Source organism: Coffea eugenioides, chromosome 4, assembly GCF_003713205.1.
Source record: "Coffea eugenioides isolate CCC68of chromosome 4, Ceug_1.0, whole genome shotgun sequence".
NCBI classification, from domain to species: Eukaryota; Viridiplantae; Streptophyta; class Magnoliopsida; order Gentianales; family Rubiaceae; genus Coffea; species Coffea eugenioides.
This window is the reverse complement of record NC_040038.1, coordinates 14,859,513-14,886,216: the sequence shown is the minus strand read 5'-3', so window position 1 is coordinate 14,886,216 and position 26,704 is coordinate 14,859,513. Positions and strand designations below refer to the sequence as shown.

At 34.2% G+C, this 26,704-nt stretch overlaps 2 protein-coding genes and 1 pseudogene across 2 annotated transcripts; all 3 read left to right on the top strand.

Annotated features, from left to right (window-relative positions):
* The first annotated feature begins 484 nt into the window (after window positions 1-484).
* On the top strand, window positions 485-8,199 carry LOC113767448 (probable cyclic nucleotide-gated ion channel 16). Its single transcript, XM_027311549.1, has 6 exons — window positions 485-1,067; window positions 3,021-3,233; window positions 3,435-3,724; window positions 4,132-4,243; window positions 5,692-5,928; window positions 7,204-8,199. The coding sequence occupies exons 1-6, from the start codon at window positions 621-623 to the stop codon at window positions 7,990-7,992; spliced, it is 2,088 nt and encodes a 695-aa protein (XP_027167350.1). The 5' UTR covers window positions 485-620; the 3' UTR covers window positions 7,993-8,199.
* A 6,526-nt stretch (window positions 8,200-14,725) lies between these two features.
* LOC113768764 (aldehyde dehydrogenase family 2 member B4, mitochondrial-like) lies at window positions 14,726-19,337 on the top strand. Its single transcript, XM_027313234.1, has 11 exons — window positions 14,726-14,916; window positions 15,444-15,581; window positions 15,696-15,838; window positions 15,947-16,100; window positions 16,186-16,415; window positions 16,633-16,722; window positions 17,414-17,587; window positions 17,665-17,802; window positions 18,239-18,376; window positions 18,470-18,531; window positions 18,938-19,337. The coding sequence occupies exons 1-11, from the start codon at window positions 14,853-14,855 to the stop codon at window positions 19,209-19,211; spliced, it is 1,605 nt and encodes a 534-aa protein (XP_027169035.1). The 5' UTR covers window positions 14,726-14,852; the 3' UTR covers window positions 19,212-19,337.
* A 3,592-nt stretch (window positions 19,338-22,929) lies between these two features.
* LOC113769116 lies at window positions 22,930-25,729 on the top strand (annotated as a pseudogene).
* Window positions 25,730-26,704: the final 975 nt, after the last annotated feature.

The window sequence follows — 26,704 nt, the reverse complement described above, 5'->3', positions numbered from 1 at the left end:
TGAATTCAAAAGTGTTGTGGTTGTGAAAGAATTCTTTGTTAAAATTTGAAACGGTTCAGAATTCCAGAGATAAGTGACAAGGTGATTTTTTACTTAAATATGGAAATTTTTTACTTTTAGTATTAGTAAGTTTAATTTAAACAAAAGTAAATTTTATCAAATAATAAGTAAGTTAAATTACTCAAAGTGTAAATTTCTATTTCTGACTGAAACTTATCTTTCAGGCATATACTTACTAGTTTAATTAAAAACATACTAAAGTTAATATTAATTAGTTTAATATAATATTTAAAAAATTGCTAAAAAACTTAATCTGTCACTAAAAGGTAATAGAAACCTACAATAGTAGTAGGTTGCCTGATATCGTTACCATAACTGCAGGCACGGTAACATTGTCCAATACTCATATGACAACCATACAACTGCATCAAAATCCAGCCGTGTCTGCTCCCAATTCCACATTTCACCAAAGTAACTCCCTTCTTCGCCACAGAACTCTTCAATCTTGCATGGCTCCCCGTTTTCCTCTCCTCAAATTCAGACTTAGATGTGGGAAGTTCAGAAACTGCTGCCCATTTCATCTCAATCTCAATCTCAATCCTTAATGGGGAAAATCCAAGATGAATCATCTCTACCTCCACCTCGAATCAACCAAGTTCTTGCACCATCTTCCACCAATCCAATCTCTACTCTACGATCACCATAAGCCATGGTGGCAGCAAATTCTCGACCCCAACGGGGAGTTTGTCAACAAATGGAACCGCATTTTCTTGGCCACGGCTCTCACTGCTCTGTTCATAGATCCTCTGTTCTTCTTCCTCCCAATGCTGCGGACAGACTGCATGAGAATAGATGTAAGCACAGCCGTCACCCTCATCTCCCTCAGAACCGTTGTGGATCTGTTTTCTGTGCTCCAAATTTCCATGAAGTTCAGAACTGCCTATGTTGCTCCGAGCTCCAGGATCTTTGGGAAAGGAGACTTGATTATGGATCCCAGGAAGATTGCGTTTCGATACTTGAAAACTGATTTTGTCATTGATCTTACTGCTGCTCTTCCCATTCCTCAAGTAAGTGCTTCTTGGAGCAATTTTTACATTTCCTTGTGGCCCTTTTCTTTTCTGTGAAGATGATTATGGTTTACATACTCTGGTGACTAGGGAATTTGGACTCTTTTTATTTTGGGGATTTGTGAATCTCTTGGGGTTTTATATCTGTTTATTCCTATCATTTTTTTTTGGTTTATTGATATTTGCATCCTAGAGCATACCTCAGAACCATCAACTGATTTATAGCACATTGCTTGGATGAGTAAAATGTCAATCAATTTTGGTAGGTATTTTTACATGGGAAAAAGTTTAGCAGGCCTAAATGAGTAAGAGTATTTTGGTAAACATAAGAAAGTTAAGGAACTTGAGGAGTTAAACCTAAAAATATATATAGTCATTCATTTTCAAATGATTTGAACAATGTACCCATTGTATATAGTACTGCAGTGCTAAAATTAAAGTGCAAACTGATTATAGGTCAAAGGTGCATATTGCAATAATTCCTTCATATTCTATAGATCCTCTTAATTGTAAAATATTCCTTTTTTTTAAAGGATGCGATAAGTCAATTTTCATTGACACCAAAACTCCAGGATCAAGTAAACCAATTTTGCCTGTTTAGGCAGCATAGCGGTATACAATGGTATAAAGGCAGGATAATCAGGAATTTGTGTAACAGCATAATGAGGAAGATTTGGTTTGGATTGAACTTCTTGATCTTCCTGCACTTTCCTCTACATGATGTGCTTGACCAAATCAAAGAGTGCTATTGCTTCACCTGTCTATAAATAAGTTATCATGAAGCCAATTTAGATGATGTTCGATTTATGTTTGGGCAGTTCTTGGGAAGTGAAGTTAGACTTGTTACAGGAGATAATCTCTGGCTGACAAACTAAAATTGTGAATTTAACTTGGAGAGGCAATGCGTGTTGACCGCTAAAATTTTGCCGTCATAGGAACGTGTTTGCTGTGTAAGAAACGTGCTGGGACATGCAAGACTTGAATCTTATTGTTGGATTAGTTAGTACCAATGGAAGAGGAAGGGAAAGAAGCCAAAAACTATTGTTGAGGTCTATGGCAGAGTCATGTATTTAGGATGATTTGGTTGTCAGGAGGAAGACCCTGTCATTAGGCTCGATTAGGAAGTGATTGAGGCAGTACTCAGATGAATGTGGAAGTCAGTAATGGAATTCTTATAAAAGTTTAGGATTCCATCAACTTAAGGAAAGGAAAATGAAATAATGAATAAAAAGGAACGCAGACCACACCATACTTCAGTGCACTGGGTGAGCAGGCATCTGTGATGTATAGCTAAGTCTTCAACAAGAAACATGCATGGTTAAGGCGACTCACCACTAGTTTGCATGAATCCAGAACACTACTTATTTGTAAACAAGTTTGGTTCCTTTAGAAATCAATGTGTGATTAGAGATTTTCATAATTCAGGATACACAGAATATGAATTACTTGATTGTTGGGACATCCTTCTAACAGAACTTTCTTTAGTCGTAATATATCTTAGTCTGTGATTACAAATTTTGAGAGCTTGCAATTCTTTGCTTATACATTGTGAAGAGGAAGTTTGTTGTCACCTAATCAAGAATACAATCTTAGGCTTTACCATCTGAGCACTAGTGCACAGCTTGACATAGGTAAGAGACTGAAACTATCATCTCATCTAAATGCTTTCCTTTTGCTTTGCATCTTCTTGCATATGGTACTTTTCTGGCTGAAACATTTTCCAGTCATAGTGAATTCACATAATTGGTCCTGTCATTCTTGTTCGTTGTTTCTTTTTGTGCAGTGTTTGTGTCATCTTCTTTGCGTCTTTCTCTATTATTTTCCTACTGTTCTTTACTCTTTAAGGTTCAAACTTTTGGCGCATATGGGCCTTTTCTCTTCATTCATTGATCATGTTTCATCATTGTGATACAGGCCAATGTTTGAGTTCTCTTTTATTCTGACTTTTGGCAGTTTCTTGTCTGGTTTGTGATGCCATTGAATCAACAACCTGCAGCTGCCCGTGCTAATCATGCCATTTCTCTGGTGATAATGCTTCAGTACATACCGAGGTTGTTTGTCATTTTCCCTCTGAATTGGAAAATTATAAAAAACACTGGGGTAGTGGCAAAGACTGCTTGGTCAGGAGCGGCATACAATCTCATTCTCTTTATGCTAGCTAGTCATGTAAGACTTGTTGCTAGTTCCTCCAATGCTTTAAATCCTTATTTTTCCTGTCTTCTGGAATCTTTTAACATGTTATGACTGGTAATCAGAACTTTCTTTACTAATTAAATAGGAGTTAAATTTAGAAACAAACAGTTAGAATCTATATAGTATATATTGAGCTCATTATGATTATTTGCATTTTCAAAATTGTCAGTGCAGGTTTTAGGAGCCTCATGGTACCTAATGTCCTTTGAGCGACATCTTACATGCTGGAGGATGATATGTGAAAAAGAGAAGACACGTCATCATTGTGACACTCTCTTCCTAGATTGTCTTAAATCCGGAGATGAAAAGGATGCTTGGAAGAAAAGCACTAAGGCATTCACGACTTGTACACCAGACAAGTTTGAGTTTGGGCTATTTGCTGAAGCCTACGAAGATCAAATAACTTCCGCGAACATTGCTGATAGATATTTTTACTGTCTTTGGTGGGGCTTGCGGAACCTCAGGTATGTTAAATGGATAGGAGATGATGGAACTAAAGCAGAATTTCATCATCTTAGTTTGTACTCTCCCCCAACTTGGTTAAGAATCACTCTGGCTGAAACTCCATACGTATTTTCATGGGTTATTACTTAAGAAGCTTACTTGAGTCATGGAGATCACATTCCTCGCTATCTGGTTCATTTCCATGAGTAATCGAAACTATATTACTCTCTCACTATGGATTTTCTCTTTGTTAATATATATATCCCAAGCTTTACTTCACTAAATTGGTGTGAAAACATTTTATTTGGTATAGTCACTTGATGATTTTTGCTACAGAAACCAGAAATGAGAATTATCATTTCCCTCTCTCTCTCTCTCTCTTTTTGGAAAAGCTGCCTCAAATAATCTTTTACTTCTTCTCTTTCAGTTCTTATGGGCAGAATTTAGCAGCAAGTACCCAAGTTGTGGAGACACTTTTCAGCTGTCTTATTTGTCTTGTGGGACTAAGTTTTTTTGGGTTTCTAATTGGCAATATGCAGGTACATCTTCTTCAGGAAATGCACTTATATCAAAAAACTATCATATCATGACCTTTGTCATTCTATTTGCATGACAATATTTGCATATCCTCAACATATAGGTCATTACAGATTCAAGGCATGGCTAATGTTATAGATTGCATACACTTCTTTTCCAGATAGATATTTAGTTTAGTCTGGTGAAAAACCTGATGGTTAATATTCTCAGTTTTTAGTGAAGTAATATACAGTTCCAGTGGAGCCTGCATCCTTTCCTATGTTGCAGAGGATATAGTTGATTACTGCCTCAAGAGCACCTTTGTGCATGCACGGTAGAAATTTGTGATAGTGATGCTACAGCAGTTTTGAAAATCACAAGTGTTGACTAGAGTATGTTCACCCAATCTATATTTGGAAATTGCTAAGTTCATATGAACTTCTCCTCTTGTTTTACAGAAGAATAAGATAGAAGAATATTTTCGTGTTCTAAGTTCACATGATCTTCATTTGTTCTCTCTTCTGGTCATAGGTATCTGAAAACCTTGTCACATATTTGAAAGTTGCTTTCTACTTAACTTTGTACTGTTCTTGTTTGACAAAATTTATGTCCACGTTAAGTTCATGTATGCGTCACTGAACCATGATTAGAGTTGCTAATGATGAGATAAACTAAAGGCAAGATTACTATCGGAATTATCCAGTCACCTTTTACATGTGTTTGTATCATCATCATTTTAGCTCAAGTACCTAATTTGGCTATTAAAGTGGGCCAAAACCATATAGAGGTGTATAGTTCAAATTGACCAGTCACTTTTATTGAACCCAAATATGCTCAAACGAAGAAAATCAATTTTGTGAAATCACTTGATTACATGAAAGCAATAACCCTGCATGAATAGTCTTCTCCTACTGTGTCTTACCTAGTACCTTCCTAGTTTCTTTCATGTTCCCTCAACTAACTCTTGGTTTACCTCTTCTTTGAAATCTGTATTTTGTCCTGCTTCATCTTGTTTGTGATGAAGCATTACTTTATAATACACCTCAGTGTCGTTTAAGTTTATTTGTTTGCATGTGTAGAAATAATAGGCAAGAAAGTTGTAGCTGCATAAAGATAAGTTTTATCTATCAGATGTTCAAGTAAAAGAGTAAATGTGTACATCAAAAGTTTTTGTAGCTTGTCTGAGTTCTACAGTATGATCTTTTGATTAATGCTCGATTTAAACATCTTCCATGGATCAACTACTGTTGCTTAAACACATTCTTATATAGGTTTAGTTTAGCATAGGAAGAAGAGAACTTTGTTTTCTAGTTATTAGTGCAGTGACCAAGTATGCCATCACTTCTAATATAGTTAAAAGATACAATTCCCAACTTCTGAAAATGATACATGCTGTCAACTATCCATTATTGGTGTCAAAATTGGTCGATAATTTGATAATTATCTAATGCCAGTGTTATTGTCATTCTAGACCTATTTGGAATCTACCACGGCAAGACTTGAAGAGTGGAGGGTTAAGCGAAGAGATACTGAGGAATGGATGAGACATCGTCAACTACCTCCAGATTTGCAGGATCGTGTTCGTCGTTTTGTCCAGTATAAATGGCTTGCTACAAGAGGAGTAGATGAAGAAGAAATCCTGCAAGCCTTACCCTTAGACATACGCCGCGAAATTCAAAGGCATCTTTGCCTGAACCTTGTCCGCCGAGTAAGTGTTTTACTTATTGTTATACAAAAGTGCACACTAGACATGCATATAGGTAGTGAGTGAAGATCATTTGGAACCAGTTTCATTTTCATATGGGAATCATTTTCCTGATAGATTGGTTGTTTAGATTCCTTACTTGTTGGATATCAGATTCATTATATTTCTTTCCCCTCTTTTTATTCTTTCAAGTGAAACTTTTATGCATTCATCTAGTGATGAGATATACTCAACAGGAAATATGAGTTTGATTTCATCGAAAATATTGTGAAATTAGTACTCTGAAGGCTTCACTACTATGCAAACAGAAACTGGCCTCATCGTCTTCATCTGGTTAAAAACATCAGCACTTTTAATAATGTATGATGTAGAGAGTTTTTAAATTTTCGCCTGATTATGTGGGATCACGACATTAAAGTTATTGAAGAAGCAGAAATAAATGAGTTTGTTTGGATAAGAATTTATTTGGATGATTTATTTGATCTTGTTACTGTAGTACTTTTTGTGATGTGATGTATGTGAGATAAAAAGGTGATTGGGAATTGTGTGTATGATGCAAGCAAAACAAAATCTGAAATAAATCTTGCAAATTTTGTCTTTCCAAAAATGATTTTTCACCATCTGTTTCCTGCATGGTTGAACTGGTGGAACAATTGGTAATGAAGTGAAAAAATTCTTTGTTCGGATCTTATTTCACCTTTACAAATCTAGTACTATGATATATTGACCAAAAAGGAAAGTGATATATGCTTTGATCTTAAGCTAGAGTTGGAAGCCAGCCTAAAGTTATGGACAAGTTGACTGCTTAAGCCAACTTACCGAAGACATCATCCTTTGTATGTTGCAAGTATCAGACTAGACGTACATTCAGCTTGATGATTTCTGCCAACTTGCATGTATTTAGGAGATGTTGTCCTGTGTGCATTTCCTAATATTGTGGAGTTCATTGTTATGCACAGATGAAGTGATTTTTTTTTCTTTTTCAATAATACGGCAACCATTGATCTGAAATGCTTCACTTGCTACTTTAATCCTTTCTCTTGGATTTACTCATTTATCTGTGTCTGTGGATGACTCCTGTTTGCAAGTCAGCCAACCTTGTTGAATTCTGTTGAGGTTGGATATATGTCACAATTATCCATCTGAAAGTTTCACATTTGCATTTGGTGCATAGGAACAAGGATAAGGTGCGGTTTTAGTCATGTCAAGATTGGTCTAGCTCTGCTGTTTCAGTGTACCTCTTTCCTTGTCTGTGTGTGACTAACATCACAGGTTTAGGTTCCTTTCTTCTCTCAAATGGATGACCAACTCCTAGATGCAATATGTGAACGTCTTGTTTCATCATTGAATACCAAAGACACGTACATTGTCCGAGAAGGTGATCCAGTTGCTGAGATGCTTTTCATCATCAGAGGTGAACTTGAGAGCTCAACTACCAATGGTGGACGCTCTGGTTTTTTTAACTCCATTACTCTTAAACCTGGTGACTTCTGTGGTGAAGAACTGCTGACATGGGCCTTAATGCCTACATCGAACCTCAATCTCCCATCCTCAACGCGTACTGTCAAATCACTTACTGAAGTCGAAGCATTTGCACTTCGTGCTGAGGACCTCAAATTTGTCGCGAATCAATTCAAACGGCTTCACAGCAAGAGGTTACAACATGCTTTCCGATATTACTCACACCAGTGGAGGACATGGGGAGCTTGCTTCATACAAGTTGCTTGGAGACGACTCAAAAGAAAGAGGCTTGCAGAAGAGCTGGCAAGACAGGAATACTCGTGCAATCTGCAGTTCTTTGATGAAGACAGCCAGTATGGTGATGCATTTGCAGCTGCAGTTTATGGAAGTACTACTACTGGCAGTGCTGCAATGGATGGCATTCCCCAACATTTAGGAGCTACAGTTTTGGCTTCAAGATTTGCTACCAACACTAAAAGAGGCCCGAAGGTCACAAGGGTTGAAGCTGCTAGCTCAAGTTTACCAATGCCAAAGCTTTTCAAGCCTGACGAACCTGATTTTCACGCAGACAAAGAGTACACTAAGGACACCGAAGAATTTGATTGAAGTGATGAGCTAGCCTTGATTTATTTAGACAGGCTGCTTGTAAAATATTCCCCTACAACTTTCTTTATAGGTGATTTTTTTTCCCCTGCAATTTCATCATTGGAGTAGGGATCAAATTTAGGCCTTTGATTTACATTCAAATATTAAGCTGTGAAGACCCAACATAACGAAGTTAGCAATTTTGCTTGTGATTAAAGGCATTGAATTTGGCATACTTCTGAAACAAATCAAAGAATGAAGAGTTGGACCTAAATTAGGCATTGACTCTCAAAGTAGCTCTCATCTTAGATAAACAAAATTATCTACTCAATGGAAAATATATCACCTGTCCTGCTTTACTATGATACGCAATGTAACAAGTGCAAAATAAGACACACACTGTCAAAGTAGCTCTTATCTTAGAAAAACAAAATTAGCTAAAAATTTTAGGGGAAATGACATGTTTCATCCCTCACATTTCGTAAAAAAATTCTTTTCGTTCCTCACATTTAAAACGAAACAAATTGGTCCTTCACATTTAAAAACCCAAGCTTTTATATCCTAGAAATCAACTCTCAGTTGTGAATCAAACCATCTAACAACCCGGTTACAAATTTTAGGGGTAGAATTGGTAGATCACTCGCAAAAATATATTTCTAACAAATAAATTAAACAATTAAAAAATCTTAATTAAAACCCATTTGCTTCTTCAAAAGAATGAAATAGTGCCAAAGCTCTCAAACCCTAAACCCTTAGAGCAACAAAACCAAGGAATATCGTTGATGTGTTATCAACTATAGTTCTTATTAATCTAGAACGTATTAAAGTGTTGAATCCTTGTACAAAAAAACATCAACCATCTTTTTCCACTCCCCAATCCTGGCCAACTCCGTTGCATCCTCTTCAGAGAACATGTAAAGCAAGCCATCTTGCATTCTTTGACCAGGCAGCAAGTAGTAGTACCCAATAGAATGTTCTTCATATCCAAGCTCCTCTGCAATCTTATCTAGGGAACACAAAGGCCATCTCTCTGAGTTACAATAGTGATAAACTGCAACCAAACCCCCTTCGTATGCTCTCTCATGCGTAACTTCAAGCTTACCTCCATGAGGCCCTAATAGAAAAAAGATTGGTGTTTGTTCCTGCCAATAATTATTGAGGCCATTAAACACTTGGGACCACAATAGGTGAACATGTTCACATGCTATAACCTTAATTTATAACTCTAATTTGTCTCATCTTCAATAAATTTTCAACATCAAAACAAAAATTGGATTTTTTTACTCCCTAAATATTCCATTGCATACAGATAAAAAAAATCATCCATTTACGACCACAACAACATATTAGAAAACCCTAGTTTCTTGTTCTTCATTTAAATATACACCATAATCAAGATTACGACACAATCATTCAATAATTGTTGTATTTTATTGCACCACAAGCCATTTAACGTAAATGAACAAAATTTTTGCAGATTAACATAAAAACTTACCATAGTCTGGTGCCTGCCACCCTGTTTCTTCCCCTTCGTTGCCTTCCATCTACAAGGATTCAACACTTTAATACGTTCTAGATTAATAAGAACTATAGTTGACAACACATCAACGATATTCCTTGGTTTTGTTGCTCTAAGGGTTTAGGGCTTGAGAGCTTTGGCACTATTTCGTTCTTTTGAAGAAGCAAGTGGGTTTTAATTAAGATTTTTTAATTGTTTAATTTATTTGTTAGAAATATATTTTGCGAGTGATCTACCAATTCTACCCCTAAAATTTGTAACCGGGTTGTTAGATGGTTTAATTCACAACTGAGAGTTGATTTCTAGAATGTAAAAACTTAGGTTTTTAAATGTGAAGGACCAATTTGTTTCGTTTTAAATGTGAGGGACGAAAAGAATTTTTTTACGAAATGTGAGGGATGAAACATGTCATTTTCCAAAAAATTTATCATATATCCAGCTTTACTGTTGACATAATAAACAAAGCTTAGCAATTTCTGTTTAGTTATTTAGCAGTCTTACTGGAATCAGGATTTTAGTAGTTTTCCTATTCAATAATATATGTTTTATTGGTAATTTCTTGACAAAGTGATTTCTTGTTTTACAAGTTCAGTAAGTTATAAAATAGGATATTAGTTAAGGCACTTTTTTTAAGAGAATTTAAGAGCATTTATAAGATTTTATTGTTAGTGTCGCTCTTTTTTATTGTTTGGGATTTTAATATAGTGTAAATTATTTATTTTCTTTTCTCTTACATATATATTTTGAGTGATTATTTTATCCTTTCAATTCTGTAATCCTACATACGTTAATTATTATTAGAATCCTGAATTCGGGTTCCACATTGACTGAACTGCAAAAAGATTTAAAAAAACAAAAGAGCGCCAACTTTATTGTTGTCTGACTCCTTCACCTTAATGCAATTTGTCGTATTCCTTGTTTGCCCTCTATTCGTGCTATTTTCTTGCTTTGTTTTCCTTCTTTCTTTCTTTCTTTCTTTTTTTTTTTTCTATCTTTCCACTAAACTCTCTAAAGTATGAAACTCCTTCATGCTTATACAAAATCCACAAAATTTTGACGTATTGATTAAACTATCACAAGTATCCAGCTTTTCATGCTTATACAAAATCCCCGAAGTTTTGACGTGTTGAATAAATTATCACAAGTATCTAGCTTTTCTGAATTACAAGAAAGACCCTTAATCCATATCTTTGAGAATGACTGGCCTAGAAAATGTAGTGCCAAAAACTATATGTCATTATCATCGATGCCGTCTGTTGAGTGCAAACTCGAAAATCTGCCCATCAATCTGAATTTTGACAGCAAGTTAAAAATTCCACAAAATAGAAAAGAAGAGCAAAACTTTGAAATTTCCCCTTGTGTTTTGATTGTTTCCTTGTTTGAATTAACAATTTCACTTTCTTGATGTTAATGTTACAACTTGCGAATAACCCTCTTGAACTCATTTCTTGGATATCCATTTTATCAACTTGAATTAAATTTTTTTTTCCTCTGAAACACTCTCTTTAATAAAGTTAGATTCTTGGGATAATTTTAGAAACCTCCCTTGAGATTTTTTACAATTGCGGTCACCTCCCCTAAGGTTTGAAAATTACCCTGATACTATGAAAAGATTATGATAGCCTTCAAAAATTTGCAAATTTTAAGTGAAAATGAGTTTAAAAGAGAAAATTGGAAATTTTTTTATAATACTTTTATCATAAAATTCTAATATCATCTAAACTAGTATATTATGCTTCATTCCCAATATTTTTGACTAGATTTATTAGTCAATTTACAAAAATTCGACCAACCAATTAGGGAGGCATTTGTTAAAATAAGTATATTCAAAAATTACTGAACCCAAAAAATGTCGAAAGTACCACAAAAGAATGCTTTCAAAACATGGCTTAAATTTTCTTGCAAAAAACTAACATAATGAAAAATGGTGATAGTTGACTTTTTAGCATTTAGTTTCTTTTACACATCAGAATGGGATAATATTGGATATTCATTGGATATTTTTTTGCTTACATCATCAATTGTCACCAATACGTACTTTCTAGGGAAGGTAATTGTAATTTTTCAAATTTCAAGAGATGTTTCTGATATTATCCCTAGATTTTTTGCTTGGCTGTCCTATATCAGTACTTCACATCACTGATCTTTCAAGATTTTCTTTCTGTGGTAAGGAAAAAGACTTCACATCTATTGCATGAGTTGAAGCTTCAACCTTGATGAAACATTTTTCTCGAATTCAAGCTAAATAATAGATGCATGATTCAACTACTTGACCTTACTATATGTGTAACTCGCATAATTGGGTAGACAACAATTGCTTTCATGATACAAAGAAGGAAATGATTAAACATGGATGTTGCATGGGCCCAAGTTGCATTTAAATCTTGGAATCATCAAAAAAAAGGAAGTATTAAAGTGCAGCACTCTCAATTTAAAGTTCTTGATTTAGTCTGTTGGATTTTCGAAAAATCATTTTTTATTTTGTTAATAATGAAACGGTCTATCTAATGGGCACTAGTTAAGATATATTTCAGGTGCAATATTTTTGGAAATGTAAATTTAATTAAGAAAAGTAAATAAATACAAGGAAGGGTAGGTAAGATTAAATAGAGAAAGTATATAAATGTAAGAGAAGATAATAATTGTTAGTATATGTATATACATGATATATTAGGTGAATATTAGGTGTATTAATCAGTGCCCTGTGGGCACCTGTTAGAAAAGCCTATAATGAAATGGGCATGGATCTTGTAAACTTCTAAATGCATTAATGTTAAAAGAAAAAATAAAGAGTTCTTTTTATTCATTTAAGAAAAGGCAGGAATAAGGGAAAAGTATTAAGCAAACAATTAACTTTTCATACAGCACCAATGTAAAAATATATCTGTATTAAGAAATTAAAAGCATAACACATAACTTATATTCAAATTTAAAACTCTCTTTTTGTCCATTTGGCAGACATATTGTTAAATAAATAAATATATATGTATCTATGTATGTATGTATGTATAACGTAGGAAAGATAAAAAGGAGAATTTGGTATAAGGATCGAATTCTGTGAAGGGAAAGGTGAGTCAACAACAATAATGGTAAGAAGCCAATATTTACTGCAACAATAAAATAAGAAGTCATGTGCATATCTGATTCTGGATGTACTTGAAATGTTATGATGTTAAATATGTTTTACTTTTACTTAAATATAGAGTGTACGTGAGTGTTGTGTGATTGTTTTACCACCACTGCTAATATTTTAAGTGTGATGAATATTTAATAGTTATCCTCCAAAATATGCTAACACTTGTTGCTCATTTTGCATTCGATAATAGCACAATTAGAAATTGTAACACAAATTTTGAAAATCTAAATGTTCATTTAATAGATAAATTATTTTTTCACTCAGTATTCAAAAAGAGTTTGAAGATGAAGAGAATAAACTTTTTCTTCACGCAAGGCTAATGGAATCGAATTAATGGCACTGAGTAATAGGCTAAAATTAAGGTATTAACCAATGAAAAAAAGAGTCAAATTGCAAAGCATTAAGAAAAAAAATGTGTCCAAACTCAGTAATAGGATAAGAGAAGAGTAATAGGAGTAGTGTTATGAAAGAAAATAAGGGAGGAAAAAGAACATATATAAGGTACAGAAATATGAAATAAACTATAATAAATTTGCTAATGACCTTGTCATTTACAATGGGACATAATAGGGTTGAATTAGTAAGCAAGTCAAATAATAGGAGTAGAAAATTAGAGAAAAATGTGACTCATTGTAAATTTCCCTAATCATGGATAAAAGAAAGAATATTGTGATTGGGGAACAGAGAATTAAAATCATAGATTGATTGTTTGATTCGCTAACTGATTCAATAAGAGGAAAGGCAAGAGAGTAATAAATCAATTGGAATTTAGAGAACATAAAGGTATAATAATAAATGATAGGAAAAATGGTTGTAAATGATTGGAATGATAGGAAAAAATTAAAAAAGGAAATGTATGAGAATTAAAAAGGAAATTTATGAGTTGATTGGAAAATAGAGACATAATTAATACGAATGTATATAAGGTAGGCAATTGGTAATTAATTGAAATTTACTACAAATAATAAACTGAAAAAGGAAGTGTAAAGTAATTATTACCAAAAAAGGAAAAAGAATGAAATCAACAAAAAATATAAACAAACACAAAAATTTTTTGTCACGTGACAAAACGATAGGACGACCACTTGATAGAACGTAGATACATCCAACTCAACAAACTTATATATAGTGAACTAAACATAATTTCATTATATATATGTATGTATGTATATATGCATGTGTGTATGTATGTAATATATATATGTATATGTATATGTATGTATCGTGTTTTACTTTTACTCAAGTATAGTTTACATGGGCCATTGTGTGATTGACCTACCACCACTACTAATATTTTACGTGTGATGAATATTTAATAGTTATCCTCCATAATATGTTAACATACCCTGACATAAGCACATGGTGGCAGGTAACTAATAGAAAATTCATAACCCAAGATATTACCTATCAATTCATACTTATGTATTATTCATTTCCAATGTGGTACACAACTCAAGTCGTGATTAGAACAAAATATATTATATAGCAAATATAAAGTATAAAAACCGACAATTCGAAGACTAACCATCTTACTGCCAAATTAAGGCACTTGTGATGGTGACTTAAGATGGCCTGCAACTTTTCCTATTGTTAATTGCTACAGAAAAATTGACAATTGCATCAACATGGACGCGTGGATAGATTCTTGTCTCAGGCACAAGCCACAAAAGTGTAATTTTTGTGACCATTTCCTTAGTTCTGGCTCATTGCTGTACAACTCTGACTCTTTATCTAGCTAAGAGTTCTTGGAATCATATGCACATTTGTCTCATTTTCCTTCATTTTCTGTGGTGGGATTTCTTTGTTGTTACATCATTTTTTTATTTTAGAGCATGTAATTGGTCATCCATCAAACTTGAAAACCTTGTGTCGTTTTCTTCTTCTTGAGGTAAGAATGGGTAGGATTGCCGTTTTGCACCATTGCTTTTGATTTTTATGCGTGTAACAAAGTAAAATCAAATGGGATTTTTTTTTTTTAAGTGAAGATTCAGGAGAAATATTAATCAAAGAGAAGTTTGCAAATTGCAAGGTGTAGATTTTGTTGTTTATAGAGACTAGTAAGACAAAAAAGAAGGAAAGAAAACTTCTGGCTTAACTGAGCTCACTCATTTTCTCTCTATCCTTTTATATGTGATTTTTTTGGCAGTTCAAATCACTAGCACAAGATAAGCATAAACATAAGAAGAAGAAGAAGAAGAAGAAGAAACTCTAGAGGTGCAGAAGACTATGGCTGCTCGCAGACTTTCCTCTTTGCTCACTCGTTCTGTATCTCTTTCTTCTTCTTTTCGAGGTGACTTTTCCATCTCGTTATATCCACATGTATTTGCAATCTTGTCAGTGATTCCTAAGTTTTCAATCTCGAAAAAAGGATTCCTAAGTTTTCAATCTTGTCAGTGATGATTGATAGCTCAAGCTTGGATTCAGAATTTCTTCTTTCTGATTCTTTTGTTTCTTGTTCTTTTTGTTGCAATCATCATGCTAATAAACTTCAATCATAAAGAGCAAATTCTGCCCGCAACTTCAAAATGAGTAAACTCTTTGTGCGTGTGTTTGTGTTTTGGCATCATGCTCAGCAACTTCAACTGTGGATTTTTTTTTCCTTTTTTCCTTTCATATTGTTGTTTTCCTCATCCTTTGGAATAGATGATTCTGAATCTTTGAGAGAGTTTTCCTAAGAAAAGACAGTAGTAAAAGCAGAGGACCATTGTGATAGTCTCAAAAACTCAAGATTCTGCAATTTCTTTCATCTTGTAGATTAGTTATTCTACGTCGATACTGTTTCTTATGTTACAAATTATATCTATTTTCTAATTTCAGGAGCAAATTATGGTGTGGTGAGTGGCATGAATAGGTTCAGCACTGCTACTGCAGCAGTTGAGGAGCCAATTTCTCCACCGGTTCAGATTAATTACACCAAGCTACTAATCAATGGTCAATTTGTTGATTCAGCATCAGGTAATCCTTTCTCTGTGCAAAGATATATAGTTAATCTAGCTTATGGAATTCTCAATTTTTAAACGATATGATTACTCAAAGATGAAATTCAGTAGCATTGAATTGTCTGTAAAGGTAAAACATTTCCAACATTGGATCCTCGGACTGGAGAGGTAATTGCACATGTTGCTGAAGGTGATACTGAGGACATCAATCGTGCTGTATCCGCAGCTCGCAAGGCATTTGATGAGGGACCCTGGCCCAAAATGCCAGCCTATGTAAGCTTTCCTCCTTTTTTGGTTGATTTTGGCTTCCAAGTTCCAGCTAGACAGAGCACGTTATATGACAATTTTTAAATTTCTCTTCCGCGATGATCAATAACTTAGGAAAGGGCAAGGGTATTATTGCGGTTTGCTGATTTGGTGGAAAAGCATAGTGACGAACTTGCAGCCCTTGAGACATGGGACAATGGGAAAACTTATGAACAGGCCGCCAAAGCTGAATTACCAACGTTTGTCCGTATATTCCATTATTATGCTGGTATGTGGCTTGGAGGGAAATGTTATCAGGAAATTTATTGAGCTCCGAAGGTGTATGGCATGACACACTTATGTTCAATATGTAGGTTGGGCGGATAAGATCCATGGTCTAACTGTTCCAGCTGATGGCGCTCATCATGTTCAAATTTTGCATGAACCAATTGGTGTTGCGGGTCAGATTATTCCCTGGAACTTTCCACTTCTAATGTTTGCTTGGAAAATAGGGCCTGCACTAGCAACTGGAAATACCGTCGTCTTGAAGACTGCAGAGCAAACGCCACTAACTGCTCTGTACGTTGCAAAGCTGTTTCATGAGGTTGGTTTAAGAAAGCTGTTTTCCTGATCTGTACTTGTAGTAATCGCTAATAATGTGCTTGCTCATTCAAGTTAATTTTTAATCATTCATTTGTTTCATACTGTGTTTTGAGAATAGAATCAAGAGTATCTGTGTCTTTCCCTGGTGCTTATGCCCAAATCCCAAACAGTGATAACATAGTTATAACTTTTCAATTAACTTAATAGAGTTTTGGCAGGCTGGTCTTCCTCCTGGCGTTTTGAATGTAATCTCGGGCTATGGCCCTACTGCCGGTGCAGCTCTTGCTAGTCATATGGATGTTGACAAGGTTAGATGTGTTTTCAGTTGGAACCATGAATGATAGATACTTTCGATCAACGTTGCTTTCATATGAATCATCTGCTAGAGGTTATTGTAATGCTTAAGGATTGCATAATAAAAGATAGAATACTGGCAGCTATGTGCTAACATGAACTGTAAGGTTTTGTAGAACTACATCTGATAGCTAGAGCTAGAGGAGTTCTGAAGAGGAGATGAATTCTTGTATCCAATCTAATATAACCTGGCTTCAAGGGGATGAGTTCACTAAGTGATAAATTCTTGTATCCACGGATAACTAACCGACTCCAGAGCGATACCATTGAAGCTTGGCTGCAAGGATTTAACATGGAGTTGTCTTTTCGTAAAGATATACTCTGTGAGGACTATTAATATTCCAGAGAATAAACACAAATTAAGACTGCTATCAAACGCTGTTGTTCTAGGCTGACTGTTGGAACAATGTTTTGACACTCGATTGTTGATTATACTTGTTATTTATTCTCGCCACTCACATAAGCGACTTAACAATGATTAAGCTCTTGGAATTCAAATTAAGCTTTTCAGGATACTGATGATCAGGGAGAAGCCGAGGGGCATATTTTAACTCTTTGCATTAAAATGCACCCAAGCGGAAAACTATAACAGTGCAGCAAGATCTGGGGTTGATTCTTACAACTTTTTATTATTGTTTTCTACAGCTTGCTTTTACAGGATCAACAGATACAGGTAAAATTGTGCTTGAATTGGCTGCAAAAAGCAATCTCAAACCAGTTACTCTGGAACTTGGAGGGAAATCACCATTTATTGTATGTGAGGATGCTGATATCGACAAGGCTGTAGAGGAAGCACATTTTGCTTTATTCTTTAACCAGGTTTGCTCAAGAATTGTCTGCCAAAGTTAATATTGCGGTTTGAAGGCTCTATTTAGGATTTCATTTGCTACCTTTAGGGCCAATGCTGCTGTGCTGGTTCTCGTACGTTTGTTCATGAACGTGTTTATGATGAGTTTCTGGAGAAAGCAAAGGCTCGCGCCTTGAGGCGTACAGTTGGAGATCCATTCAGGGAAGGTGTTGAACAAGGCCCTCAGGTATTCTCTAATGTATTTTTGTGCTCTGGTTTAATGTGGATTTAAGCATGCTCTCCAGTGACTGTCTATTAGTCTGTGACCATGGCAAAATATGTTCTGCATTTGACCATTCTTGCTGAAGTGTTAAAATGGTTGATAAAATGAGGCTCTAGATTACTTATGCAACTTATATGCCAAATCTATTTATTGTATTTGAGGGTGTTGTAATGCAACCAACTGTTGTTCATTCAAATATGATAATATAATTCTGTGGAGGAGCATATTCTCAGCATTGCCGTGAAAGAAAGGGAAATCTTCCTGCAAATTTTTAATCTGTGGAACACACTCATCATAAACAAAGTTTGCTATGTCTGTTTCTTGTCGATATACATTTTACTTTTCAATTACAAATTCTGGTTTCTAACAAAAGAGTTTCTTTGCCCAATAAATGTCTCAGATTGACTCTGAGCAATTTGATAAGGTTCTGAGGTATATAAGATCTGGAGTTGATAGTAATGCTACCCTTGAGTGTGGAGGTGAAAGAATTGGTTCTAAGGGCTTCTTTATTCAACCAACTGTTTTCTCCAATGTTCAGGTAACCCTGCATTTCTGTTCCATTAATCTTCAACTGCAACGTACAAAAAAAATAAATTTATAACATAAGCAACCAACATCTGTGTTCAAACAGGATAATATGCTGATAGCGAAGGATGAAATATTTGGCCCAGTGCAGTCGATCTTAAAATTCAAGTGAGTTATTTGATAGTGAATTTCATCTAAACTCTGCATTTTGTTCATGCTTAGTAGTATCTGGACTTTTTTGAAGAGCTGAACCGAATCCTACTGCATTATAAGGGTATAAAAACAGCCCCTAGGCCCTTCCAAGAGGAGTAAAAAGGAAGACCTCTAGAAAAAGCCTAGCTAGGTTGGCAACTAAATGCCCTCTGAAATCTGATATACATAAGATTGTTACCTTTCTAATAATTGGATGTGGACAACTACATCTTGGATTTCTAACTCCATCTATGAAAAAAATGATCAAGTATTAACTGAGGTTTCTCCCTATTTTGAACTCTCAGAGAAGATAATACAGCAGTAATAGACATAACTGAATTTTTATGTGTACTCAAAAGTGTCATATGTCCTGTCCTGCTAGGGACCTTGATGAAGTGATTAGAAGGGCAAACGCCACAAGATATGGCCTAGCAGCAGGAGTTTACACGAAGAACATCGACACAGCAAACACGTTATCGCGAGGACTGAGAGCCGGAACAGTATGGATTAACTGTTTTGATGTCTTCGATGCTGCAATTCCCTTTGGTGGCTACAAAATGAGCGGCCATGGGAGAGAAAAAGGATTTTATAGCCTACAGAACTATTTACAGGTGAAGGCTGTTGTTACTCCTTTAAAGAATCCAGCCTGGCTGTAAACTTTCTGGTCTTTGTTGATAGAACCTCTGGAATAAATTTGGCTTGCTTGAAACAGAAGATGTATTGTGTTTTTGTCAAGCTGTTTCCTTTCTTGCTCTGAATGGAATTTTTCATCTTTTCTGTGACTTGCTACATAGTTAGGAAAAACGTGAAATGGTATGGCATACAAATGGTAAAGAATAAATTATTCTGTGCAAGCAAGACTGGAACTGTAAAATTAAAGATTGTTAATGTCTTCTCATTATTTAGACCTTGCCATATTTACAGCAAACATAACATTCTTAATCTAATGCCAAACAACTTTGTGTTAAAGAAAAGCTTATAATGCTCCGACACAGCTATTCTAGTGTAAAATAAAGAGTTGAACATAAATAGAGCAGGGAAAACTGAAAAGTCCGAACAATGTAGAAGTTAAGTGGTTGAGGAATTTGAATTGACACAACTTTGAGGCTTATTAACTGTGCAAGTTTTAATTATAATTGGTAAGGTAAATGCTTAGATAACAAATTCATGTAATAAAACATACATGTATTTATGGGCACTCCTAAATTTTGGGTTTTACATTTTTTTCGGATTAATTTCACTTTACACCCTTGAACTGTATCTCAATTCCTATTTTAGTTCCTAAATTATAAATTGGGATATTTTAGTCCCCAAACTATTAAAATTATCGCATTTAAGTACAATCTTTAACAGAATCTCAAAATTAAGGGAATACTAGTCACTTGAACAGCATAGTTGCATGTTGCAAGGGTACAGCAGCAAAATCAGATCAAACTATGCCCAGAAAAAATTCCAAAAGTTGAGGGAAAAATGGATTTTGGACATCCAAAATAGGAATTGACATACAATTTAGGAATTAAAGTATCCAAATTTAGAATCTAGAGACTAAAGTGATATCGAGATATATGTGCATTAGTTGTCGCCACCATGCAATTATTTCAAAATTAGCTTCGGGGGAGCTGTTAGTCGTGACAATGATAGTGTCATCGTCGCTGGTCTTGCTAAGAGTTTTCAGGGGATTGTGTACGGCTTAGGTTGCACAAGCAATAGCAACCAACGAAGCTGTCGAATTAGTTGAGTTTTTGAGGATCACTAATTTTTTTCTTGAAGGGATGCTTTCTTAGTAATTCAACAACTAAAGAATTGTGAAGAGTGTTCTTTTGAAATAGGTCCTTTGGTTGATGTTATACAACTCTCTTTGATGAACACAAATCTCCATAGTCATTCAAGTTGGCCCGAGAAAACTTAAAAAAGGAGCGGATAGACGGGTCATCGGGTCAATAGATGGATAAGTGGTTGATTCGATGAATCATTTGAATAATATTTATAAATAAAAATAAGGGTAAATAACTTATTACCCGCTTGTGATTTTACACAACACCAGATGACCCCTCTTAAAATTTTAAAATTGTGATATAATTCCCCTATGCTTTTATATAAAACGAAAAATGGACGAAATGCACAACCAGTTATGGCATTTATACCAAACGCGCTTTAAAAGCGCGTGTGATAAAATCTTAATGTTTATTTAACACCCTTATGATTTGTATAAATATCTTATATACCCCCCTATGGTTTTACCATTTATCCATGTAATCTTCCTATAGTTTTATTCAAGGTGGTTCAACCATTGATTGATTTAGCACTTAAGTAAGGGCATCATTCGTATTTCAACTAACTGCATTACATATGTTATTTTTCGTTAAATTTTCACGTTACATAAAACTATAGAGGATGAAGTGGGTATTTTGAAACGTTCAAGAGGGTCATATGACAATAGATGAAACCACAGGAGGGTTATATGTAATTTATCCTAAAAGTAATACATTAATTTTCTTAGTACATGTAAAATTTAGAAATAAAATACTTTTACATATTAATTATTGTAGCTTGAATCATAAATTTCAAATTTATAAACATAAAAGAAAAAGGGGGTTGCAGAAATAACTGTTGGCACCTATGATTTTCGAATAGTCATATCAAACAAGACAATCGAAAACAGCAATATACAAATGGCAAAATATACTTTATCCCCTGTAGTTTAGCAATTTTCACATAATTCCCCTATAGTTTCAAAAGTTATATATAACTCTCTCATAGTTTAGATTAAAGTGTCAAAATGACAGAAATGATCATTTGTAACGGAACCCATGAAATGTCAAAATTACTCTTATTTAAAAACTAAAATGATTGAAATAACCAAAATATATAAACATAATATGCATGCAACCCCATATGATTTTACGTTTTACCATATAACCCCTTTATAGATAAATATTTTACCATATAACTCCCTTATGATTTTCAATATATATATATAACCCCCCCGGCGGTTAATAAATAATTTTCAACTTTACATAGGGATACTTTTGACATTTTAGTTGATTTCGATAAAGAATGCAAATTTCGTCATTTTGACACTTTAATCCAAATCATGAGGGGATTATATAAAACTTTTGAAACCATAGGGGGTTATGTGAAGAAGCGCTAAATCACAGGGGAATAAATTGTATTTTGCCCGTATACAAGGCATTACAATGGCAATCTCTAGAAGAATGCTTTTCAAATGAAAACAGTGATATGCGGGACGATAAATCAGCAATTTTGCTGGTGTGATTAAAGGTATTGAATATACTTGAAAGCAAAATTAAGGGTAAAAGATTGGACTTAAATTAGACATTGATAATCTAAGTAGCTCCAATTTTAGATAATAAAATTATCTACTCGATGGGAGATATACGACATTCTAACCTATAGTCCAGCTTCACTATGATATGCAATGTAAGAACCGGAAAGAAAAAAAAACATCTTTTTTTTTTTTTGGGTAAATGGGAGTTTGAATTCATGACCTATTACTTACAATCTCTCCCACCTCACCACCAAATCCAACCCTCCCTCAAAACAAAAAAATGTTACAAGTACAAAAGTTTTGAACCTCATTTAGATCAATTCCCTTTGGCCTATGAATTTTCTTTTTTCAATCACAAACTAAGAAATTGGGCCCAAGAAACCTCAAAATACAAATGCAGAATCTTGTTTTGATTTGGACAGGGTGGTGCTTTAATTGTCTTGCAATTTTTTTCCTCTTTTGCACTAGCTTTCTACACAAAGAAGAGCACAGACTTGTGACATTCATTCCGCTTGTAATTTGAGTATTTCTTTGTTAGCATTAGCTTATTACTTTCTTGACTTAAACGTTACAAATAGCCCTCTTGAACTCATTTCTTGGGTGTCCATTTTATCAAGTTGAATGAAATATTCTCTCTCAAACATGAATGATCATTCGTGATTGTCTTTCAAAGGCAAAAAAAAAAAGTGGAGGAGCCAATTTCTTATTTATATTCAACTCAAGATTTTAGTTTTTTATTTTTTATAACTGAAAATTTATCAGCGCTGATCCTCTTCAGAAAAAGACCTCACGTTTCTTGGATTAGTTAAACCATCTAGATGAAACGTGTGTCGAATCAAGCTGCATCATTCATAGATGCATGATTGAACTACCAGGCACCTTGATATATCTAACTCTCAATGCTGCTTTCCATTTCCTGATGAAAGAAGGGCAATGACCCGTCATACATGTTGCATGAGACCAAGTTGCTTTCAAAACTTGAAACGATTGATCAAAAGGGGGACTCTAACATACACCACTGTAAATTCAAAGTTCTTCTTATACTAGGTTGAATTTTTGAATGATCCTTTCTCATTTTGTTAACAATGAAATTACCATGGATCATGTTAACTTCTGAATATGCAAACAAATATGCACGCAATGCGTATTATCAAAAGAAAAATAACGAGTTCTTTTTTATTCGTTTAAGAAGCTAGGGTGGAAAGAAGTATTAAGTAAACGATTCATTTTTAGTACACTACCCGTGTAAAAATACTTTACATTTTCAAATGTAGAAAAAAAAATGCAGTTTTAAACCTTAATGTTTGGCCTATGTGCTAAGCTACTCCTTAATATTTTGACCAAAACAAATTTGGTCCTCAAAATTTTAGATTTTAGGAACATTTAGGACACTTGATGGAAATTCAATAATAACTAACCGTCATATTAAATTGCCATTTGTCAATAACTTTGATTTTGTACTTTTGGTCCTCAATGTTTTGAATTTGGATCATTATAGTCCCTTAGATTATAAATAGTGGTTTTAAGATGAAAGAAGATGCGAATTAGATTGAAATTGGGTTAAAAAAACATGCGAAAACTAATTAATTTTTTGTTCTTATTTTATTTTATTTTATTTAGTTATCTCACTAATTTTTCAGATGCTTCTCCACTTTTGCATAGCTAGTCTCAAACTTTTTTTTTTTATTTTTTCTAATAGGGAAGAGGTAGGACTTAAAAAGCAAGGAGGGGGGTTAGGGAATTAGAGCCTAGGAGCTCTAATTTTTAAGGTCTCAACCTTAGTCATTAAGCCAAGACCTCCTTGATGATATATGTATTTATTGCTTGCATTATGACTAATAAATTAATAATGGTTTTATCATTTTTTCTCTTGTATTGATAATTAAATACTCAATCAAGTGTCCCTTTAAAATATAAGGGATGTCCCTTTAAATTAGGTTCGTTGCCTTTTTTCCATTTCAATATGTCATCAATTTAGTTTGAGATTAAGTTGATATTTTATAGAATTATTTGAATCATTCACTAAAATTATCAAGGTAAACAAATAAAAAAATAAATACCCTACAAGTTTACTATTAGAACATTGGATTTTTATAGGTATAAAAGACAACACAAAAATAAGGACATGTTTTTTTAAAAATTTCTTAAAATCACTTTATATACTTATGCTCACTAGTTTTTATAATCACAATTATTAGCTACAACCATTTGAAACCTACATTCACTAATCTGGTAAGAATTTGTGCTGCAATAATTAATAAAGTTGTATAGCTGATATTGAAGATTGAGAAGTGTTTTGAGTTTATTTGCTGCCTGTAGGGCCAAATCTGATGTGCTGGCTCTCGACTCTCGTACATTTGTTCATGAACGTGTTTATAATGAGTTTGTGGAGAAAGCAAAGGCTAGTGCCTTGAGGCGTATAGTTGGAGATCCATTCAAGAAAGGTGTTGAACAAGGCCCTCAGGTATTCTGCAATCTTTGCTGTTTCTGTTGTTCAATGTGAAAGGAAGCATGCTCTCAGATGACATCTAGTAGTGTGTTAGACTGTGTAAGCCTGTTCCACATTTGACCTCTCTCTTATGTGTCAAAATGGTTTGATAAACTAAGGCTCTAGATTACTTTTGCAACCTACATGCCACAGATATTGTCTATTTGAGAGCATTGCAATGCAACCAATTGTCATTCATTCGAATATGATACATGACTCTGTGAAGGAGTATATCCAGCATTGTCAGAAAACAAAGGAAATTTGTCTTGCAGAATGCAAAACTACGAATTACACTCAAAAACAAAGTTTGTCATATTTAGTTGTCAATATCCATGTTGCTCTCAAATTTTAGAGATTCAAATTACTGTCTCAAAAGTTTGTTGCCTAATAAAACATCGCAGATCGATTCTAAACAATTTGAGAAGATTCTTCAGTATGTAAGATCTGGAATTGATGGTATTGCTACCCTTGAGTGCGGAGGTGAAAGAGTTGGCTCCAAGGGCTATTATGTTCAACCAACTGTTTTCTCCAATGTTAAAGTAATTCTACATTTCTGTCCCTCTGATCTTCACCTACAATGCGTACAAAAGTTAAATGAAAATAATTGATATTTCTTATGTTCAAACAGGATGATATGCTGATAGCGAAGGATGAAATTTTTCGCCCAGTGCCGTCAATCTTAAAATTCAGTTGGGTCATATGATACTTCACACCAAATTTCATGTAAACCCCACACTTTGTTCATATAATTTGTATTTGGTCTCTTGTATAAAGCTAAATACAAATCCTATGGCATTATGAGGAAAAAGAAACAGCCTCCCAGGCCTTTCCTCCCCTGGTACAAGGAAAACCACTATACAAAACCAGTGAATCACTGGTCAGACTGGATTGCTCTAGCTAGGTTGCCAAATGCCTTCAGAAATCAGATATACATGAATTGACACCTACATATACTCGCATATTGAATAACTACATCTTTGTTTTCTGAAGTCTAATCTTGATGCAAATGATTCCAAGTGTTATCTGAGTTTTCTGTTTATTTCAAACTTTTAGAGAAGACAATACAACAAAAGAGATATGACAGGATTTCAGTTTATGAGTGTTACATGTCATGTCCTGTTAGGGACCTTGATGAAGTGATCAGAAGGGCAAATGCAACAGAATATGGTCTGGCAGCAGGAGTTTTCGCAAAGAACATCAACACAGCAAACACATTATCACGAGGATAAAGGGCTGGAACAGTATGGATTAACTGCTATAATATCTTTGATGCTGCAATTCCATATGGTGGCTATAAGATGAGCTGTCATGGAAGAGAAAAAGGAATTTATAGCCTAAAGAACCATTTGCAGGCGAAGGCTGTTGTTACTCCATTGGAGAATCCAGCTTGGTTGTAAATTTTTTGGTCTTTGTTTGATAATTCCTATTTAATAAGTAGACTAAATGCATAGTGTTGGCTTGAAGAACTTGAAATGGAATGTAATGTATGCTTCTCAAGTTTGTTTCTTTCTTGCTCCGATACAGTTTTTCATATTTTTTGTGACTTGCTCTAGAGTATGAAATATATTAAATACCATGGCATAAAACTTAATTAGGTTGCTTTTGGACTGAGGGATTTGACAAATGATTTGAAATTCTTTTAAAATATATTCAAATAATTGGTGAATTGCAAGTTCAAATACCTATTAAGTAATCCGAACAACTAATTACAAATTCAAATGCCTCTTAAGCAATTCAAATAACTAGAGCGATTTGGGTAGATTTCAAATCAGTCATCAAATTTCTCATTCCAAACCAATCCTAAATTGGTAAACATGATAATATTCTGTTCAAGTATTACTATTAGTGTGAAAATAAAATTTTGTTACTATTTTCTGATTCTTAGAAACCTTGCTAGATTTATACAAAAGGAAGACTTAATCTGATGCCATATTGGTTGGGAGACATGCATTCTTGAATGGGTAAATTACAAGATGCACCCTCAAAGAATAGGTGAATCACAATTTTGTTCCATTTACTGTTTAATACAATCAATCCAAGAAATCCTAAGTTGAATATAACTTTGACAACTAATGTCCTATTAAAGCAATATTTTAGAGAAATGTCCAATTGCAAGTGTATAAAAATGAAGAAGACAAACATGCCATCCACAAAAATTGATGCGCATTATATTTTCAGGATGAAGATACCCCCAAGTGTTATATATTCTTGCACAATTTTAAAAAAAAATATTGGCCCAATTGAAAGTTTATTTTTTTTCCTTGCAAAACGTGCATCTTATGTGACAAAATCATGTGCACTTTGAAATTGCAAAGTTTATATTGTATTATATCTGAAATATAGACGTTTAAGATGCAAATTTTAGTACTTTT

Coding starts and splice junctions, on each gene's coding strand:
- LOC113767448 (XM_027311549.1), top strand. CDS start 621: ATGAATCATCTCTACCTCCACCTCGAATCAACCAAGTTCTTGCACCAT. Junction 1,068..3,020: donor CTGCTCTTCCCATTCCTCAA/GTAAGTGCTTCT, acceptor GACTTTTGGCAG/TTTCTTGTCTGGTTTGTGAT. Junction 5,929..7,203: donor GCCTGAACCTTGTCCGCCGA/GTAAGTGTTTTA, acceptor TCACAGGTTTAG/GTTCCTTTCTTCTCTCAAAT.
- LOC113768764 (XM_027313234.1), top strand. CDS start 14,853: ATGGCTGCTCGCAGACTTTCCTCTTTGCTCACTCGTTCTGTATCTCTT. Junction 17,803..18,238: donor GTGTTGAACAAGGCCCTCAG/GTATTCTCTAAT, acceptor TAAATGTCTCAG/ATTGACTCTGAGCAATTTGA. Junction 18,377..18,469: donor CTGTTTTCTCCAATGTTCAG/GTAACCCTGCAT, acceptor GTGTTCAAACAG/GATAATATGCTGATAGCGAA.